This window comes from Ranitomeya variabilis, chromosome 4 (genome assembly GCF_051348905.1).
Source record: "Ranitomeya variabilis isolate aRanVar5 chromosome 4, aRanVar5.hap1, whole genome shotgun sequence".
NCBI classification, from domain to species: domain Eukaryota; kingdom Metazoa; phylum Chordata; class Amphibia; order Anura; family Dendrobatidae; genus Ranitomeya; species Ranitomeya variabilis.
Window position 1 is genome coordinate 513,168,977 of NC_135235.1, and position 15,450 is coordinate 513,184,426.

The window sequence follows — 15,450 nt, forward strand, 5'->3', positions numbered from 1 at the left end:
AGGGTGTTTTAACTGCAGAATGGGCTACAATTCCTTTGGAAACAATTCACAACTTGTATGAATCCATACCTCGGAGAATTGAGGCTGTAATCGCCGCCACAAAAGGTGGACCTACACCATATTAAATTAACTTTTGTTGATGTTTAAAGGTGTTTCCATTATTTTGTACAACCCCTGTATGTGCTAGTGATGATTAATCATGAGAAAACACCATTAACGAGATAACATTTTTTATTAGGCTTGTTTTTAACACATCAACATATTCCGTAGCATCTTGTAGACACTGTCTCCATTGGGGCTCTCAAGCTACATTATCTTTCAGTTTGTCTTTGGATTGTGGGAAGAAACTGGAGTATATGAAGGAAAAACGGCAAACACGGGGAGAACATACAAACTCCATGCAGATGTTGTGCTTGGTCAAGTTTGAACCCAGGTCCACAGCGCTGCAAACAATGTCGGACCCAGGTGCCAAGGGCATGTGTTCTGCTACATGCAAATATTACATTACCCTCATTACCCATGCTTCTATATAATTATAATCTAGATAATTATAGCCTATATAATAATAAACTAGGTACTTTGTCAAATAAATGATGAGATGCAGCTTATGTCTGTACATGATGAATCAAGTGTGGTGTGCCAAATAGTGCTCATATAGTGGGTGGAGGTCCACTTGTGAACAGGGGCCCAACAGGTAGTTCCTCAATGGACCAGCACAAGCTATCTGGAAAACGATGGCCACCTCCTAGTATTAAATATAAATAAATATATATATATATACAGTATATATATATATATATATATATATATATATATATATATATATATATATATATATATATATACATACACATACATTTACCCCCATCCTACATGTTTATGGATTAGCTGGGGAAGACAGCATACTCTTTAAATGACAAGCTAAATATAAAATGGCTATCTTTGGTGAGTAAGGTGCATCTTTCCAATAAAAAAGCATTATATATATAATTTAAAGAAAATATAGGGACAACAATCATCATCTGAACATCTTAATTAGATCTTAATCAGATTGGGGAAATAAAATGAAATCTTGTATGAAATCTTGTATGAAATCTTCACACATATGCAAGCGTCTTTTTACATAAATTATATTTCTTGCTATTTTAATTGACGACATTATTTATCTGAAACAGGAATTTGTCATTATAAGTTTCCAAACGCCGCCACTGGGGGCGCTGTGCGCAGCCGTCCGCTGTGATTGGCTGCGGCGCAGGCAGCTGTGAGCTGGGACTCCGCACACAGCGCACGTTCTACATAGAGCACAAGCAGCTGTGGAGGAGTGTGCAGTGTGAGCTCAGCTCCGGAGGCTTCTCACAGCAAACCGACAAGTCACCGTGCACGGCGCCAGCATCATGTCCCCGGCTTTTCCTACCGGCAGGCTGCAGTGAAGGCTCTGTGGGCGCAGCCTCTGTAGCTACTCTCTCCCCCTGCATTGGACTGTGTGTGTAGAGTTCGGGGTTTCTGACTTGTCCTGCTTCATTTCTGACTATTTGGCACAATTGCACTTGAGATGATGGATAAAAGCAGCCTGGTGACTCACACTCAGACTGTCCTGAGGACTGACCCCTTCACTGACCACTATAGTGTGGTGGGCAAGGAGCTGGGCAGGTGAGTTGTCAGATGTTATTTCTACTATGTTCATATTTGCGTTTATTTGATACTTGCAAGCAGTTGTGGAACTACAGGTACCAGCATTTACCCACTAATTGCCAGGTTAGATGTGCATTAGATTTCAATATAATGCCTATGTGGTCCCCAATGGTTGCCATAATCCAAGTCTTATTGCCAGGGGTTATTGGCCACTATTGAGGATGAGGATGCTTTTGGCATTGAGGATGGTAACTGTCAGTCAAGCGATCACTTTATTTGGGAATCCATTAGCAGGCAAGCAGATGAGGTTTTATCAGTTATCATCCATTGAATGTGTAATTCTTTCATAATTCTTCCATCTCACACTTTGCACTGACGAGGGGCAGTACCCCGAAACAGTGACTTCAAATTGAGATTCTGGTTTTGGCTTTTAGCCTAAGTCATGTGACAAGGCTCGTTAAAGGGTCGACATTGACATTTAGGATTGCTACTTCCAATAGGTGACACTAGAGTTCTAGTCCTCTTCCTCTCTGAACAGACAATTTGCATCATACTTCCATATGGATATTGACCAACGGTGCAAGTTTCTTATTTTGCATGGTGCCAATTTTTAGTGCAGAATGAGTACTGATTTTTTGTGGATTTTCCGCATGGACCTCAATGGGGAAGTCAGAATCTGCAATGAAATACTAGTGTTGTGGATTTTTGACAGATTACCTGCGAATCAACCAATAAAAACTGGAAATCAAACACTATATTCTCTTTTCTAATCCTGTGGTGCGCTTGTGGCCAGGATTCCCAGGTTCCCCACTGGTCTGTATTTACCAGCCTCCCCTCCTTGTCAGAGGAGGACCATGGAAAAAACTGGACATAGTGAATCAGGGAAGAAACTGGTAGGGGACCATGGAAGAGACTGGCCAGGGACCATAGAAGAGACTGGTTGGGGTTCATGGAAGAGACTGGCTGGGGACCATGGAAGAGACTGGTTGGGGTCCATGGAAGAGCCTGGCGGGGCACCATGGAAGAGACTGGCTAAGGAACATGGAAGAGACTGGCTAGGGATCATGGAAGAGATTGGCTTGGGACCATGGAAGAGATTGGTCGGGGTTCATGGAAGAGACTGGTGGGGGGTTCATGGAAGAGACTGGTTGGGTATATGGAAGAAACTGGCTGGGCACCATGAAAGAATTGGCTTTGGACCATGGAAAAGACTGGCTAGGGACCAAGGAAGAGATTGGTCGAGCACCATGGAAGAGACTGGCTGGGCACCATGAAACAGACTGGCTGGGGAGCATGGAAGAGACTAGCTGGAGTCCATGGAAGAGACTGGCTAGGGACCATGGAAGAGACTGATCGGGGTTCATTTAAGAGACTGACTAGTGACTATGGAAGAAACTATCAGTGGAAAAGGGGAAGAGACTAGCAGGGGTCGAGGAAAGAGACTGGTGGTGGATCAGGGAAGTATCTGACTGGAGACTAGGGAAGACAACTGGGGGCCATAGAAGCATTATTATGGGAGTGCCATGGGTTTGTTGTGAGTACAGTGATTTTTTTTTTATAGCCTTCCGCAAGAAAATTGTAAACAAAATCTTCATAATTTGCTTCAGATTGTTCGAGGTAAATCTCTCTGTTGAAATATTCTGCTGAAAATCCTTTGTGAACCTATCCTAAAACTATCCTAAAAAATGATACACTACACCCAGTAAAGTCTCTTCAGTGTCCAAGAATTATGAAATGGATCCCATTGGGTCCAATGATGATTTGATAGTTATTCATGTTTACATTGAATCCAATCTTACCAGATTAATGTTACCATTTTGCACAACAAATTAAAAAAATGTGTATTCAGATCAGATAAAATATATTTTTGGCATATTTTCTGGAAAAGTCTAATATGTTGCCACTTCTGTAACGCCAATCGACCTAATATAGGCAGATCCATAGTTTGCACTCTCCTCATTCTCTTCCAAAATAAACCTGCTGCAATGGCCAATGTCAACTGACAAGTGGTGGTCCTCCACCAATGCCATAAATATAAAATTACTCCTCTAAGGAAGACATATCCGAGTGTAAAATTAGTAGATTTTCTTGACTTAGTCTACCACTCATTAAAAGGTGTTTCGGTATCATTTGGGGTCTCCTATCGGAAAGACTTCTATGGTCATAAATATTCTAAATTTTGCAAACTCATTGAAAAGTTTTCCCTGCAGATCACCACTACTGAGTACTAGTACAGTGAGTTTGGTAATTAGCTCACTAATATCTACAGACTATAATTCTATTAAATATTGGTGATCTTTGATTATGACCCCCACACAAGCATAGTACACCCTCAGTCATCCATGTGACTAACTCTGCATGACTTGTTTGAAAGGTATGGAATACCCTCTGTGAATTTGTCCCAAAACATAATTAGTAATCATTATAAGGTGTTGACTTAAGCACTCTGCCCAATTATTCCCTGTGCTCAAATGGGTTAAGATAATAGTGCCACTCTCTTCCCATGCATTCTTTTACAATTGTGGATAAAACAGATGTATATTCGGGATGCCTGCGAGTGTACAGATGCCTGTAGTAATACTATTGTAACCTAGAATATCAGTAAAGGATCCTATACACAGAAGACTAACGACAGCCAAACCCACCGATATTGGCAGGGGTCTCCCGACTCTCCCCCTACAGATGATGTTGGGGAAGCTAAGAATCCTTACTATCTGATTTTGGACTAACCATTCTTTTGTTCTTCGTAAGACAAGGAGGAATCCGGCCGCGGCTCTCTCAGAAGTGCTTCTGTTCATGGAGGAGTTGGTAGAGATGGCTGACGGCCAATCAGCCGAACCATCGTGCAGCCAACAGCTTTTATTGTGTATAGGAAGCTTAAGACATGCGTCTGCAAACATATTCATTTTCTAACACATCCAACTCCATTATAGTGTTGACTGTGGGTAATTTTTTTTAGTTTTTATTTTTACGTTTTTGATTGTTTTAAAGGAACACTCCAGACAAAAGTGATCCCTGTGTTATGCCTATTGCATAGCAAGGGTATTTCTTTAGAGATCTGAGCCCCCGTATCATGTTCCATCCCCTCAGGTCGTTTCCAGGATGGACTCTCGAAATTAGGGCAACCAATGGAAACCCTAATAAAAGTAAGCTAGCTGATGCTAATGCTGTTAGTGACCCATGAAAGGATTTTAAGTTGGCCATATACAGATCACTGTCCTCCGAATGACGCTTTATCCGATCATTCCACCAACACCCATCTCAGCCGATTCTCCCATATGATATCTGTGGGTTCTTTCAATATTAGTCTAATGTGACTAGCTGTCTCCTTCAACTCTTTGGAAGAAAAATAGCATAATGATGGTTACCCAGTTCATAGACTAATGATCTCTAAAGGTGTCCTGTAGCATCTCACACCAAGACATGAGCAGATGTAAGTCCTGTAAGTTGGGGCTTTTCATAGTTTGGACTTGTTTTTCCAGAACATCCCACAGATGCTTGATTGGATTATGATAAACACCTTGAACGCTTTGTCATCTTCATCAAATCATTCCTAAACAATTTATATTACCCTGAAGCCACTGCTTGTTGTGTAATAATGTATAGATACATAAGGTGTTTTGTGTCAACATCCAAATCCAGATTGACATAACCCAAGGTTTCCCAACAGAACATTGCTTAGAGCATAGGTGCATTTTTTCTTTTTCTTAGGTCCAGTTCTGAAGCTCATGTGCCTATTGCAGGCACATTTGGCGATGGAGGTGGCATTTGGTGTTGTGTAGCTACACAGCAAGGAACAATGGTCTTTCTTTCTATTATTGAGTTACATTTGAAACAAAAATTCAAATTACTGTCCATCCATGTAATAACATACAGGATTCAGGTCAGCCATCATGAGAACCTCTGATTCTCCACTCTAGGTCATAGGTGATATTCCAAGCAGGGAATTCCATTGATAATGTTCATATGTCCTATTAGGGTGCATGGAATAAAATTGTCACATTGAGACAATTGTCACAATTAAGACAATATTGCAAGATCTTTAGGAAAACTGAAAATAAACTTGACCTCTAGACCAAAGCATCGATCCTTATTGTCCTTATTGTACCTGGATCTGATCTGTAAAGCCATAAATAAGTGTATTATTAACATGGCTTAAGGTACCTTCACAATAAACGACTTTGCAACGAGAACGACAATGATCCGTGACGTTGCAGCGTCCTGGTCTGGATAGCGATATTGTTGTGTTTGACACGCAGCAGCGATCTGGATCCTGCTGTGATATCGCTGGTCGTTGCTGAAAGTCCAGAACTTTATTTGGTCGTCAGATCGGCGTGTTTGACAGCAAAAGCAACGATGCCAGCAATGTTTTACAATGGTAACCAGGGTAAATATCGGGTTACTAAGCGCAGGGCCGCGCTTAGTAACCCGATATTTACCCTGGTTACCATTGTAAAAGTAAAAAAAAAACACTACATACTCACCCTCTGATGTCTGTCACGTCCCCCGGCGTCCGCGCTGCTGCTCAGAGCTTCCTGCACTGAATGTGTCAGTGCCGGCCATAAAGCAAAGCACAGCGGTGACGTCACCGCTGTGCTTACGGGCCGGCGCTTACACAGTGCAGGGAAGCGGACGCCGGGGGACGCGACAGACACGGCAATGTAAGTATGTAGTGTTTGGTTTTTTTTACATTTACACTGGTAACCAGGGTAAACATCGGGTTACTAAGCGCGGCCCTGCACTTAGTAACCCGATGTTTACCCTGGGTACCCGAGGACTTCGGCATCGTTGGTCGCTGGAGAGCTGTCTGTGTGACAGCTCTCCAGCGACCACACAGCGACGCTGCAGCGATCGGCATCGTTGTCGATATCGCTGCAGCGTCGCTTAATGTGACGGTACCTTTAGTTGTGGGCTGAGACGGTGTTAATAGTATTTATAGTATCTCACTAAGGGTACCGTCACACAGTGAAATTTCCATCGCTGCGACGGCACGATTCGTGACGTCGCAGCGTCGTATGAATATCGCTCCAGCGTCGTAGACTGCGGTCACACTTTGCAATCACGGCGCTGGAGCGATGCCGAAGTCCCCGGGTAACCAGGGTAAACATCGGGTTACTAAGCGCAGGGCCGCGCTTAGTAACCCGATGTTTACCCTGGTTACCAGCGTTAACGTAAAAAAAACAAACAGTACATACTCACATTCCGGTGTCTGTCCCCGGCGTTCTGCTTCTCTCCACTGTGTAAGCGCCATAGCCGGAAAGCAGAGCGGTGACGTCACCGCTGTGCTCGCTTTCCGGCCGGCAGGCGCTCACACAGTGCAGAGAAGCTGAGACGCCGGAGGACAGACACCGGAATGTAAGTATGTACTGTTTGTTTTTTTTACGTTTACGCTTGTAACCAGGGTAAACATCGGGTTACTAAGCGCGGCCCTGCGCTTAGTTACCCGATGTTTACCCTGGTTACAAGCGAACACATCGCTGGATCGCTGTCACACACAACGATCCAGCGATGTCAGCGGGTGATCAAGCGACGAAAGAAAGTTCCAAACGATGTGCTACGACGTACGATTCTCAGCAGGGTCCCTGATCGCTGCTGCGTGTCAGACACTGCGATATCGTAACGATAACGCTAGAACGTCACGAATCGTACCGTCGTAGCGATGGAAATTTCACTGTGTGACGGTACCCTAAAGGATAGATGTTAATGTCTGTGCTCTTTGCCATCAACAACCCTTAACATTTGTGCTACTGATCCGTGGTGCATAACCAGGTCACTCCAAGGACTCTGAAAAGAAGAGATAAGAGACAATGGGTTAATTGCTCCCATCATGGGCAATTGACACCGCAGTGCTATTCCCAATGTAGACTGTTACTTTCAGATTAAAGGCCCCGTCTCACATAGCGAGATCGCTGCTGAGTCACAAGTTTTGTGACGCAACAGCGACCTCAGTAGCGATCTCGCTATGTGTGACACGTACCAGCAATCAGGCCCCTGCTGCAAGATCGCTGGTCGTGTCGGAATGGCCTGGACCTTTTTTTGGTCGTTGAGGCCCCGCTGACATCGCTGAATCGGTGTGTGTGACACCGATCCAGCGATGTCTTCACTGGTAACCAGGGTAAACATCGGGTTACTAAGCGCAGGGCCGCGCTTAGTAACCCGATGTTTACCCTGGTTACCAGCGTAAATGTAAAAAAAACCAAACAATACATACTCGCCTTCTGATGTCCGTCAGGTCCCTTGCCGTCTGCTTCCTGCTCTCACTGACTGCCGGCCGTACAGCGAGAAGTGAGAGCACAGCAGTGACGTCACCGCTGCGCTCTGCTCTCACTGTACGGCGGCACTCAGTCAGAGCAGGAAGCAGACGGCAAGGGACCTGGACACCGAAAGGCGAGTATGTACTGTTTGTTTTTTTTGGTAACCAGGGTAAACATCGGGTTACTAAGCGCGGCCCTGCGCTTAGTAACCCGATGTTTACCCTGGTTACCCGGGTGCTGCAGGGGGACTTCGGCATAGTTGAAGACAGTTTCAACGATGCCGAAGTCGTTCCCCTGATCGTTGGTCGCTGGAGAGAGCTGTCTGTGTGACAGCTCCCCAGCGACCACACAGCGACTTACCAACGATCACGGCCAGGTCATATCGCTGGTCGTGATCGTTGGTAAATCGCTTAGTGAGACGGGGCCTTAACACCAACCTTACAAATTCATTCCTTAGCTTCAGTTACAGAACTTGGGGGAATTAATTGTCTTCAATCCAGCCCCTGACCACACACGATGTATTAAGACACCACACTAAGGCTGCCGTCACACTAGCAGTATTTGGTCAGTATTTTACATCAGTATTTGTAAGCCAAAACCAGGAGTGGAACAATTAGAGGAAAAGTATAATAGAAACATATGCACCACTTCTGCATTTATCACCCACTCCTGGTTTTGGCTTACAAATACTGATGTAAAATACTGACCAAATACTACTAGTGTGACGGCGGCCTAACAAGGAGACATAGTTAATAAATATTCATTGTGTCATTTGTTCATTAGTATTGGAAATCTATGGCATGTTAACCATATAGTATGGAGGAAAAAACCTTGTCCTACAGCTTATAGGATTTGTTAATATTAACTTAGGCTAAGGGTACTGTCTCACTATACGATTTACCAACGATCACGACCTGCGATACGACCTGGCCGTGATCGTTGGTAAGTCGTTGTGTGGTCGCTGGGGAGCTGTCACACAGACCGCTCTCCAGCGACCAACGATGCCGAGGTTCGCTGGTAACCAGGGTAAACATCGGGTTACTAAGCGCAGGGCTGCGCTTAGTAACCCGATGTTTACCGTGGTTACCAGCGTAAAAGTAAAAAAAAACAAACCGTACATACTCACCATCTGATGTCCGTCAGGTCCCTTGCCGTCCGCTTCCTGCTGTGACTGAGTGCCGCCGTACAGTGAGAGCAGAGTGCAGCGGTGACGTCACCGCTGCGCTCTGCTCTCACTTTCCGGCCGGCAGACAGTCAGAGCGGGAAGCGGACGGCAAGGGACCTGACGGACATCAGATGGTGAGTATGTACGGTTTTTTTTTTTTTACTTTTACGCTGGTAACCACGGTAAACATCGGGTTACTAAGCGCAGCCCTGCGCTTAGTAACCCGATGTTTACCCTGGTTACAAGCGAACGCATCGTTGGATCGGTGTCACACACACCGATCCAGCGATGACAGCGGGAGATCCAGAGACGAAAGAAAGTTTCAAACGATCTGCTACGACGTACGATTCTCAGCAGGGTCCCTGATCGCTGCTGCGTGTCAGACACTGCGAGATCGTAACTATATCGCTAGAACGTCACAGATCGTACCGTCGTAGCGACAAAAGTGCCACTGTGAGACGGTACCCTCAGAGGTAAAGTGATTTTATCATCTTCTTTATTCTGGAGCACACCACTCCCCGGCCTCAAGGCATCCTTGATAGGGGCGGTGCGTTCCTGAACAGTTCAGACCAGTGGCAGGCTTGTGTCACTATTCTGAACTGTGCAATGTCTGATGGCTCTAGAAAAGGCAGCATCATAGGTAAATACATTGGCATGGACAGGAATTATAGTAAAGTATTATTAAGTATTAAAAAGTCCCATAATTAGGGAAAGAATAAACTCCATGGTAAAGATCATAACAAACCCCTCACTTCCACAAAACACCTCCAAAATATAAATACAAAATATGGAGACACCCAAATATAAACTAAAATAATGTACAATCAAAAGGCAATGGAAAAAAAATAGAATAGCACCATCTGATAAGATACAGTGTAAATAAAACAATATGAATTATGATAAATCAGTAGTAAAGAGTGTGGCTGTATGCAGCAAATTATATATAAATATTAAGCAAAGATAAAGATTAAATTTAGAATATGAACCCATAATAGGAACCGCCAAAGGAAGTTTGAATTTGAAGGAAATCTGTCACAAGGTTTTTACTATGCAATGTGATGGCAACATGATGTAGGGACAGAGACCCTGATTCTAGTGATGTATTACTTGTCGCTCTGCATGCCGTCATCTTGATGCAATCACTGTTTTCTCTGCTACAGATCTAGCAGTGCTCAGAATGCTGAACCCTTTATAACTCCCCCCACACCCCTGATTGGCAGATTTCTGTGTACACTGTACAATGACAGAAAGCTGCTAATCAGTAGTGGGTGTAGTTACACAGATCAGTTGATTATAAGGCACGAGACATCTTGCCCCATAGCGTAGTCCTGTTGTTTTATTCTCCTGCTGATAAAACACTGATTTTACTAAAACAACACATACCCTGATCCCAGTGATGTGTCACTTATTAGGCTATCTGCCTCTACATCATGCTGCTTTCAGATTAAATATCAAAACCTGCTGACAGATTCCCTTTAAGAAGTTGAGACAAAACCTTTACGTCTGATTTTTACTTCCATTGTGATAGATTTTAGTTTCACCTTGAAGTTTGTAAATGTGAAAGGATTCCATGGGCCAGAGGGAAATTCCAGGTCACCTCCTGAGTGGGTTTGGAAATGGCATGTCAAATTCACATTTAACCATGGCGGATTAAGCATTCATTGTTCACAGCTGAAAATATATTTGAATGTGTTTTAGCAATGATTTGGTGTCTGGATGATACACGGGGTTCTTGAAGGAACTAGAAGTTCTCTACACTTTATGGCTCAAGTTGTGTAAAGCTGAGCGGTGGTCTGTAACAATATACCTTGAGCAGGTAGTTGGAGGTTGTTCATCTAAGGTCAAGGGTTTGCAAGACATAAATCCTGTGGACAAGGTGATGAGTTAATGGAAAAAAAACACTTCGAGCAAGACGTAGACCTCTTTTCATTACTTAAAAGATTTCCACCTGTTTAGTAATAACTCAGCATGTCCTGTAAGAGACGAAAGTCCTCGTGAAATTGCTTACTAATTGAAAAGACATGTAATAAAGCCTCTCTTGGCTCTCATTTGTCAAAGGTTGATCCGTTGTGAATTTTTCAGCAAATCCAAGGCTGAAATTGGCTCCGAATTCTACCACTGATTGTCTAGTGTATCCACACACATGCCCTCACATTTATTTGCAGAAATTATATATTACTTCCATATCTACAGTGCAGCGCCCCAGAGTCCTGTTGCAGTGCTGATGCTCCACCGCTAAGGGGAGTGTTGGTACGTCTGATGGCACTGAAGGAGTTCACCTGACCAGGTATCACAGACACCAATACACTTCACAGTCTGGCCTCCAGGGGGAGCTAAGGGTGCTATGTATTAGGCCACTCCTCACAATCTGGTAAAACTGGGGGTTGGATAGGAAGTGGGACAGAAAGCTGACTGGGTTGGAACCAGGCAACATCCTGTGACAGAGGGTGTTGCAGGGGAAGATTCAGGGGGGTCCTTGTCAGGGGTGGGATCCTGACAGAGGCCTAGCGAACAGAGAGAACGTTACGGGACCGCGCCTGCACTTCATTGCGGCGGTACCCCAAGAAAGGACAAGAAGCGAGGTTTATTGTGAAGAGTGAGAAACGAGATCAACGCAACAAGGAGATAACACCAGTAGGAGTCGTGCTGTAAGACCAAGGCAACATCCTACTGAGGCGCGTAGCCGGTGGCCGGAAACACCGAGGAAGTTTTGAGCTCCAGGCCAAACTTCAAACCTACGGCAGGACAGTCAGTTATAGGCGGGCTGTCTCACCCAAATCACCTAAGCAGACATAGGGGGCAACAGTTGGAGAGGGGCGACTCTAGGGTCCCGGAAGAACTCCAGGCCTACCCGTCATACGGGTGCGTCCTAGCCATATCATCTGGGGGACGGAGAAGAACATCAGAATCAGTTGTGAGGGAACTTCAGAAACAGACACAACAGTTGTGAGGACTATCCCGTGGTGCTAAGCAGGGAAGGACTACAACACACAAGCGCTAGAAGGTAGGCACTGATTTCCACCTGCAAAGGGAACTCTGGAGGTGCCATCGGACCGGCCGGTCTCAGACAGCCCTGTTAACCGTACTCCAGATTGAGGATCCTGAAGCCTTCAGTAAAGAGGTAAAGAGACTGCAACCTGGTGTCCTCGTTATTCACCGCGACCTGCACCACACCACATCATTCTCAACTTTCACTGGACGCCCCTCAGCAGGGTCACGGACTGGGTCTAGCCACCGTGACCCCAGAACCGAGACAGAGAGGCCCGGTACCGGGTACCCCTCGGCCCTGCGGCAGTGGGGGCGCTCCATACAGTGCATTCCTTATGTTCAGATTTTTGTTTAATGTAACCCCCTTTTTTCTTTTTAACAAACACTATCAGAATTTACCGTAATATGCACATACAGTAGCCAACAAATAGGGGTGTCCAAGAACTCTTATAAAGCCAAAAGACTGTCGCCCATCTTTAAAGGATATATAAGCTATAGTGTCACAATGCGGACAAGGTGGACCGCGCTCAGGGGTGCGTGCTACGTGGTGCTGGGCGGCTAGAAGCGGATGTTTGAATCCGAAGGGTTTTGCCTCAGTTGCCACTAAATGTATAAAACCTGTATGAGTGCTGTAAATGCTAATTAAAACAATGTCCTAAATGTGTATGCCTGTGACGGCTATACAATAAGGTGCTTACCTAGCTGCGCTTGTTGTTCCACCTCAGTGTCCAAAGTGTAGTCCGGACTGGCGACCGCTGTATGGTCAGATGCGGCGTCCGTGAGGAGTAGAAGAGAGGGGGAGGAACCAGAAGACTCTGCAGCTGACGCGGTACCTGGGGGCCCCGGCCGAAGGCGTCCCTGGTAACCGCGAGGAAAAAGATGGCCGCTAGCGCCGGCTCGCTGGTGCCTAAACAGTGACGTCACTAAGGTACGGAGCGGCGTTGGAGCCAAAAAAGGAACGACTAACCAACGCGTTTCGAAGGTGCTCGGCCTTCGGTTAGTCGTTCCTTTTTTGGCTCCAACGCCGCTCCGTACCTTAGTGACATCACTGTTTCGGCACCAGCGAGCCGGCGCTAGCGGCCATCTTTTTCCTCGCGGTTACCAGGGACGCCTTCGGCCGGGGCCCCCAGGTACCGCGTCAGCTGCAGAGTCTTCTGGTTCACAGGCATACACATTTAGGACATTGTTTTAATTAGCATTTACAGCACTCATACAGGTTTTATACATTTAGTGACAACTGAGGCAAAACCCTTCGGATTCAAACATCCGCTTCTAGCCGCCCAGCACCACGTAGCACGCACCCCTGAGCGCGGTCCACCTTGTCCGCATTGTGACACTATAGCTTATATATATTTTTCCCAGGATAGGCACAGATCCTGGGTGGTCCCAGCAGCTAGGGGTGTTCCTTCTATTGCCCACTCATCTGGTCACCACCTTTTCCCCTCCCCCCTTTTGTGGTGAGCGCCATAGTGTGCGTCGTTTTTTTCATCTTTAACCCCTTCCCGACCCATGACGCCACATAGGCGTCATGAAAACCCGTGCCAATCCGACCCATGACGCCTATGTGGCGTCATGGAATGATCGCGTCCCTGCAGATCGGGTGAAGGGGTTAACTCCTATTTTACCCGATCTGCAGGGAGAGGGGGAGTGGTGCTTCAGCCCAGGGGGGGTGGCTTCACCCCCCCGTGGCTACGATCGCTCTGATTGGCTGTTGAAAGTGAAACTGCCAATCAGAGCGATTTGTAATATTTCACCTAAAAAACAGGTGAAATATTACAATCCAGCCATGGCCGATGCTGCAATATCATCGGCCATGGCTGGAAAACCTGAAGTGACCACCCCCCACCCCACCGATCGCCCCCCCACCGCTCCGTTATGGGGTCCGGTCCCCTCCGTCCTGTGCTCCGCTGCCCCGTGCTCCTGCCCGCTCCCCCGTCCTGCTGTCCGCTCCCCCCGTCCTCCGATCACCCCCCCTGTGCTCAGATCCACCCCCCCACCACCCCTTCATACTTACCGATCCTCCCGGTGTCCGGCCGTCTCCTCGCTGGGCGCCGCCATCTTCCAAAATGGCGGGCGCATGCTCAGTACGCCCGCCGGCCGGCAGATTCCTTACAGGTACATTTTGATCGCTGTGGTAGGTTCTACCACAGCGATCAAAATAAAAAAAATAATAAATAAACCCCCCCCTTTATCACCCCCATAGATAGGGACAATAATAAAATACAGAAAATATATATATTTTTTTTTTCCCACTGTGGTTAGGGTTAGAACTAGGGTTAGGGTTAGAACTAGGGTTAGGGTTACGGGTAGGGTTAGGGTTATGGCATGTGCGGATTTGGCAGCGGATCCGCAGCGGATCGGCCGCGGATCCGCAGCGGATCCGCGGCGGATCGGCCGCGGATCCGCGGCAGATCGGCCGCGGATCCGCAGCGGATCGGCCGCGGATCCGCAGCGGATCGGCCGCGGATCCGCAGCGGATCGGCCGCGGATCCGCAGCGGATCGGCCGCGGATCCGCAGCGGATCGGCCGCGGATCCGCAGCGGATTGGCCGCTGCGAATTCGTAGCAGTTTTCCATCAGGTTTACAGTACCGTGTACACCTATGGAAAACCAAATCCGCTGTGCCCATGGTGCGGAAAATTCCGTGCAGAAACGCTGCGTTGTATTTTCCACAGCATGTCAATTCTTTGTGCGGATTCCGCAGCGTTTTACACCTGTTCCTCAATAGGAATCCGCAGGTGAAATCCGCACAAAAAAACACTGGAAATCTGCTGTAAATCCGCAGGTAAAACGCAGTGCCTTTTACTTGCAGATTTTTCAAAAGTCGTGCGGAAAAATCTCACACGAATCCGCTACGTGGGCACATACCCTTAGGGTTAGGGTTGGAATTAGGGCTAGGGTTGGAATTAGGGTTACGGGTGTGTTGGGGTTAGGGTTGTGGTTAGGGGTGTGTTGGGGTTAGGGTTGTGATTAGGGTTATGGCTACAGTTGGGATTAGGATTAGGGGTGTGTTGGGGTTAGTGTTGAAGTTAGAAATGAGGGGTTTCCACTGTTAGGGCACATCAGGGGTCTCCAAACGCAACATGGCGCCACCATTGATTCCAGCCAATCTTGCATTCAAAAAGTCAAATGGTGCTCCCTCCCTTCCAAGCCCCGACGTGTGCCCAAACAGTGGTTTACCCCCACATTTGGGGTACCAGCGTACTCAGGACAAACTGGGCAACAACTGTTGGGGTCCAATTTCTCCTGTTACCCTTGCAAAAATAAAAAATTACTTGCTAAGACATAATTTTTGAGGAAAGAAGAATTATTTTTTATTTTCACGGCTCTGCGTTGTAAACTTCTGTGAAGCACTTGGAGGTTGAACGTGCTCATCACACATCTAGATAAGTTCCTTGGGGGGTCTAGTTTC

General features: G+C 46.4%; 1 protein-coding gene across 1 annotated transcript in view; it reads left to right on the forward strand.

Moving 5' to 3' along the window:
* The first annotated feature begins 1,189 nt into the window (after nucleotides 1–1,189).
* Nucleotides 1,190–15,450, forward strand: part of LOC143765448 (serine/threonine-protein kinase 17A-like) — a 70,471-nt gene continuing 56,210 nt past the window's right edge. The window contains exon 1 of the mRNA XM_077252121.1: nucleotides 1,190–1,650. Coding sequence (XP_077108236.1) covers nucleotides 1,553–1,650 — 98 coding nt within the window. The 5' untranslated portion in view covers nucleotides 1,190–1,552. The remainder of the gene's footprint in view (nucleotides 1,651–15,450) is intronic.